The sequence below is a fragment of the Cannabis sativa genome, chromosome X (assembly GCF_029168945.1).
Source record: "Cannabis sativa cultivar Pink pepper isolate KNU-18-1 chromosome X, ASM2916894v1, whole genome shotgun sequence".
Taxonomy (NCBI): domain Eukaryota; kingdom Viridiplantae; phylum Streptophyta; class Magnoliopsida; order Rosales; family Cannabaceae; genus Cannabis; species Cannabis sativa.
Window position 1 is genome coordinate 12,467,399 of NC_083610.1, and position 6,726 is coordinate 12,474,124.

At 35.4% G+C, this 6,726-nt stretch overlaps 1 protein-coding gene across 1 annotated transcript; it reads right to left on the minus strand.

Annotated features, from left to right (window-relative positions):
* Positions 1-588: 588 nt before the first annotated feature.
* LOC133032031 (uncharacterized) lies at positions 589-1,448 on the minus strand. The gene is made up of 2 exons (XM_061105844.1): positions 1,122-1,448; positions 589-1,071 (listed from the first exon to the last, which is right to left on the minus strand). The coding sequence occupies exons 1-2, from the start codon at positions 1,446-1,448 to the stop codon at positions 589-591; spliced, it is 810 nt and encodes a 269-aa protein (XP_060961827.1).
* Between the last annotated feature and the right edge of the window lie 5,278 nt (positions 1,449-6,726).

A 6,726-nucleotide genomic window follows, 5' to 3' on the forward strand; every position in this document is an offset into this window, starting at 1 on the left:
TCTAGCGGGGCGGGGCGGGGCAGATCCGTATATGATCTGGATCAGGTCGGATCAGAGTCGGATCAGATCCGACCCGCCCCATTGACATTCCTATCCCAGCCTTATCATCATTGCCCGAAGAAAGTGCCATTCAACCCGATCATAAGCTTTTTCCATATCTAACTTTAAAGCCATCTTCGTACCATTCCGAAATCTATTCTTTCTCATGCAATGAAGACCTTCATACCCGATAATAGCATTATCATGTATTAACCTTTCTTGTACAAAGGCACTTTGAGAGTCGGAAATGACAACACTCATAGTAGATCTCAACCGGCAAGCAAGACACTTCGAGACTATCTTATAAATAGCATTACACAAACTAATCGGCCGAAATTCTTCCACTCGAACTGGTTTCTCAACTTTGGGAATAAGGGCGATAATTGTTTCATTTAAGCACTCTAGATCAGCCCCTTCGTTCAACATCTTCAAGAGTACGGCAATAACTTCAGCTTGTAGTTTACCCTAAAATTTCTGATAAAATAAAGCGGGCAAACCATCCACTCCAAGAGCTTTAACCGGATTCATATGCTTAACAGCATGTATTACCTATTCAGCTACAAACGGTCTCACTAATTCCCCATTCATGTCATTTGTAACTTTAGGCCTAACTCTCCTTAAAACCTCCTCTACCTGATCCATATGAGGGGAAGAAGCTGAGAAAAGGCTTCCATAATAATCTTCCACTAACTTCCTGATCATACCAATGTCTGTCTGCCAAATACCCATACTATCCATCAATCCTTTGATCTCATTTTTCTTCCTCATAGCCGAGGCTTTTCGATGAAAATACTTCGTATTCAAGTCACCCCATTTAAGCCATAATGCCCGACTTCGTTGCCGCCAATATTTCTCATCTTTCTCAAGCACAACATTTAACTGTTTCTCTAATGTTTTCAATTCCCCCCATGTATTAGCGTCTTGCCGAGATGATAATTCCGAGATAGCCTTTTTCAGCTTGTTCGTTTTCTCTTGTAGTGTCCTCTTCTTCTTTTTATTCCAACCATGTAAAGCCGCCCCCACCTTCCTAGTCTTCAATCTAAACCCCCCGTAGAAGTCACCAATGTATCCGTAGTCCACACCCTCTCCACTATCTCCGTACATTCAGGCTCTTCACACCATGCTTCCTCAAAGTAGAAGTGACTCTTCCGTTTCACTTTACCGCACCATTCTCTTTCAGTATCAATCGGCATATCCACAACCAACGGTCTATGATCCGATTCCCACCAATCCAACACCATGACATCAGCGCCATTAAAAGCCCGTAGCCATTCCTCATTGCACAAAGCCCTATCTAACCTTTCCATAACCGGGTTCATCTCATGTCCATTACACCACGTAAGGTCCGTTTTAGAAGAACAAAAATCAATCAACCGACATTCATCAATCACCGTTCTAAACTCCTCCATCGCCACATCTCTTCTAAGTCGACCCCCTACCTTCTCCGATAAGCTCACTATCTCATTGAAGTCTCCTACACACAACCATGGTCCAACAACTTCTTCCCTAATGTTTCTTAATAGTTCCCACGAAAATGACCAGGAGAGCTTGAATCAACTCTTACACTCAATTCCTCCTTCCACAAAAGTAATAAACCCCCACTCAAACCAACTCTATCCACTGCCCAGTAATTCTGCCCAAAGTTTAAGGTTGAACATAAATTCTGAGCCTGTACTCTTATTAACTTACTTTCAGCTAAAAAAATAAGACTCGGGTCATGATCCCGAATGTGGGACTGCAGAGCACGCAATGTCCAAGGATTCCCAATTCCTTGAACATTCCAGCTTAGCATTTTCATTGCTCTCGGCGGTCTTGCTGAGCAAGACTCGCCGCTTCGTCATTTGAAAATTGAGATGATAAATCAGTACAATGAGAAATACTCACCTCAGTGTTAGTCACCACATTCTTTGTGCCATTGAAAGCCTCTGAAACGAACACAAACTGCTGCCCCATTTCATTCGAATCCACTCCACCCAAGGAAACAAGCACCCCACCATCATTCGCGTTAAAGACCACTACTCTGCCTTTGCCATGATTTCTTGCCCGATTCTTAATCGAAATCTTCTTCCGATTGCCATGAAGACTTGACTTACCAACCTTCTTGTTGGGTTTTATGCCCTAAATAAAACTCTTTACAATCTGATTAGTTATCAATATAAGAAATTTGAAGTGATTGATGTTTGCATGAATTTAACATGCTAATGGTTTAATATGTTTAATATGTTTATTACATTCATACACACAAAATCAGTTAAATCAGGATCATATGTTTATTCACAATTACAGTATCGTCAACACAGTGGAATGTGATTGTGATCATATGAATCAAAAGTTTTGGTCCCTGTTTCATCAGTGTTATTGGATTTACACTGATGTGATAATCAGCGATGATGTGTACTTACACTTGGAGTAAGTGTTATGTTCTTTCCAGGACATTAGTAAAGTATACTAGTTTCGAATGTATGGAGTATACATTGGACTGGACCGATATTGCAACTAAGTTAAGATATTACAAACTTACCGTTATACATATCTTTCCAAGTCAATATCAGTAGTTGATCTTAAGATTAAAAGAATCTAAATCCTGATATGCTTAGGCTCAACTCAGGAGTGCTATTCATGTTCTTAGATTTATTAGTTAAGCCTACTTTCGGGTCAGGGTGATACGTATATTTTGGGAACATGATAGTATGATTGAGTGGGAGTGCTGAACATAAATATGGAATCTATAGCTTCTACTAGTGTATAGAAGTCAAGTGATGATTCCCTTCGAGCTTAGCAAATAGAAGTAAATGGATGAGCTCTTGTTTAACTGACTAATCATTAGATCACTAAACACCATTTACAGGTAGCTAAGTGTTTTAAGGGGCAAAATACATTGAGGGGTGAGAACGGTAAAGAAATCTCATCTCGATGTAAATCATCTATATAGAGGATCTTTAAATCACAATAAGATTATAACAATGGTTAAATGAGATAGTATATTGGTATCGTGAAACATACAATATGCTATATTGTTTAACGCCCAAATGTGACTTCCACTAGCGGTGGTTGTAGTATAGATCGGGCGGTCGATTCCACAGGGAGGTGATTATGGACAAAAGCGTTAATAGAAAAATAAAAACAAAAGGTTAATAATAAGTGATAATAGTAACCAATGATTTTGTGATTTTTAATTTGATAATAAATATTAAAAGAAAGCAAATAAATGTATAATCAATAGTAAAAGAGAGAAAGGCTTTAAGAATCATCCATATGCTTGTTTAGCCATTTTGTACCTTCGATTCACAAAGTTGACACTAATCATACAACATTAAAGTTCATTATATTTTGAGTATACAAGTTCTTGAAAATAAAAGAAATGATTTAATCTTATGTAGAACCTAGAATGACATTATACATCAAGCAATAATGCAATAAAAGATTAAACATAAAACAAAACATAAATATTATTTTTACTAAATGGAAACACATAGAAAGAGCATGACTAATCCTATATATTTTTAGTAAAAATAATGACAAAGAAAATAGAAATAGAGATGGTGGTGATAGTGAAGGAAATGAACATTAATATTACTTTTCTTAATTTTTAAGCACATAGGAAGAGCATGACTAAACCTATATGTTTAATAAAAAGTAAATAAAAATGAACATAAAAGATAGAACAAGATAAATACTACTATTACTACAATCACTAAATAAAAATATATAGAAAGAGCATGACTAAGTCTATATATATATTTAGTATATAATAGCATATATAGTAGTATAGATGGATGAAGAACAAGAAAATAAAAGTGAAATAAAAACTTGCATTACTCAAATAAATATTACATGTGAATCAAAGATACAAAATAACCTCACTTTGCATATGGAATCATCCCTAACCTTCCAAGGAAGATTAGGCCATTATGCTAATCATTCTCATAAAATTTCTAAAGAGAAAAGATGAGAAGAAAAGATGAGAGAATTTTGCTATAGTTTTTCTACACTAAAAATTACACTTTTGAGTTCCAATTTATAGAGTCTCTAAAAGGATTAAAATGCAAAATAAAAATAAATCATGGACTACAAAGTAATAATAACAATAATATAATAAAAAGAATGGTAGCTTTTGATTCCTGAAGCTATGGTTCCACTCTATATATTATTATTATTATTTTTGTGTTGTTGATTGATAAAAGCTTTGGTGATTTAATGTTTCATTTGATTGACTTTTATGCAGGTATGGGAGCATGGGAGCTAGCGTGTGGCAGGGCTGCAATTGGGGAGAAAATATGTGGGAGCAGGTGGAGCCAATGGTGGGAAGACAAGTGGCGCACGCGTGGGAGCTGAAGGAAAGGAAGAGGAAGAAGCAGACCAATCCCGAGCTGCCATCTGTCTTGCGTGTGGAAAGAGATTTGCGCCAACTAAGCGCTGCGTTGGACAGGCGAACGAATAGGGATGCACCAACTGTTGATGACGAGGATTGCGGAGCCCAAAAGAGAACAAGGCCTATTGGGCTGGGCTTCTCTTTTTTCTTTCTCTTCATTCTTTCTGGGCTGCCCTTTTTCATCTTTCTTTTTTCAAATTTGCTCATTCTTATCTCTTTTTCCTTTTCTTTCAATAACAACACTTTAATTCCTACAAAATGACAATAAATTAAATCCAAATAAAATATTTTCAATATAAAAATATATTTTGTTAATTTCATGAAAATATTAATTTAAACTTTATTTATTTTAAACTTTAACACCAATAATTGTGTATTTTTCACCATTAATCACAACCCCCAACTAGCTTATTGCTAGTCCCTAGCAATTCAAGCGGAAAAAAGAAAAGAATTATCGAGTTGAATAAACAAGTCAAACCCAGCGAAATCATCCAAGCATTTTCAAAATATTAGTAGAGAGTCAATTGCTATCAAAGTTATTTCAGTTGTAACTCCGGAGTCATGTGTGCGCACCAAACTTTATCCATTTTTTTATAAAGTCATAACACAAATAGTATCGAAAAATCTCAAAAGTGTAAAGGTCTCAACTCCAATTTTTTTTCACGGGTATTGAAAGTATTTATATTGGCAGGGTGACACTCTTTGGAGTTGGAAATGTAACAATTAACGCACAAATGAGAGAGGATAAACTTTTTAGGACAAGCAATTTGAACAAATATTGATCACAAGATAGACATATCAAACCAATAGAATTCAACTGACAAACAACCTTTAGGATTTACATGAAAAACTCACAAAATAAAGAGCCAACTAACTAACTAATAAATAAGGAAATGTAATAACATTTTTTTTTAGAGAGACATGTGATGCTTCTCTCTTTTTTTTTTTAAACTAAAATAAACTAACATGAAACTTTTTTTTTTAGATATGGAAAGAATGGAGGAAAATAGAAATAAAATGATATTACTTTTGCTATTTTTTTTTCTTAAAAAAAAGATGGAGACTACTTGAAAATCAAAATAAAATGATGTTGCTCTTGTTCTTTTTCTTTTTTCATTGTATTTTTTTTATGATTTTTTTCTTCTTTTTTTTTTTTGATTTGATGATCTTTTTTTTTTTGTTTTTACTTTTTTTTTTCTTCTTTTCCTTTTTTTTTATTTTTGACAAGAGACAACATATAAAAATAAAGATATAAGACATAAAATTAATCCCTCTAGTAAATGTCATGTTTGAAATTCCAAAAATTTGACTTTACCAACTCAAATGACCAATAAAAGTTCAAAAAGTTGTTTTCTCAACTCTCACAACTCACCAAAAATGAAAAACTTTACACTCAAAATTTTTCTTAACTATATGTGTTTACAACCATTTTACCACATGTTTGGAAAGTGTACAAAATAACTCTAAAAATCACAATTTGATAATGAAACATAGCAAATATTGACTCAAACTGTAATTTTACAATCATGCTCAGATAATTTTGAAAAATTTGACTTAAAAATTCAACAAGACAATTATAATTTTCCAAATGAACGCTCACCAGAGCTCACCACCCCCAACTAAAAATTAGACAGTGTCCTCAATGTCACAAAAAATATGAAATGAAAAAAGATAGGGAAAAGAGTACACCTGATTGACGACAATATGCACGGAGTGAGAGTGGAGATAACCTGATAACAGTAACCCAAAACAAACATAGAAAATAATTCCCAATACTTCTCTCCCTCTCCATGATTATTATTCACTCCCCCAGAGAAAGAGCTGACCCCCAGATCATTGGTAATTTGTTTACCCTTAAGAAGTGCCCGTCGATCTTTTTCCTCTTCAGTCTCGCCATTCTTCCCTCCATTCTTTCTCTTCTTAGCTTCACTCTCAGCTCCCTCTGTAATCCCATCAGAACTCGATCCCCCCTGGTGCGTGTCAAACACATCAGAAGCAGCCCTATTCTCCTTTGGGTTATTGTTTGTGGTAAATTGGCCCAGAGTATTGGGCTCAGTAACATTAATATTCCCAGCCCGGCCCAATGTATTGGGCACATTAATATTAAACTTCCCAGCCCGCTCCACTTGATCCAATGTACCAAAATGATAATTTTTCTCTCCATTGCCACCTGGCACAGTATTAGTTACTTTTCCATCTCCCACGATTGATGACTCCCCGATAAAAGCTATACCACTACTCTTAGCAGTTACAACGTTATGGATCATCGGAGTCCCACTCAATCTTCAGTTCCCGTCTCCGGCGCCACCACAAAG

Bases quoted from the DNA above. Each gene is read 5' to 3' on its own strand.
- LOC133032031 (XM_061105844.1), bottom strand. From the start codon at position 1,448: ATGGAGGAGTTTAGAACGGTGATTGATGAATGTCGGTTGATTGATTTT. The intron at 1,072-1,121 runs GTGTGGACTACG...TTTAGATTGAAG, and splicing joins GTACGGAGATAGTGGAGAGG to ACTAGGAAGGTGGGGGCGGC.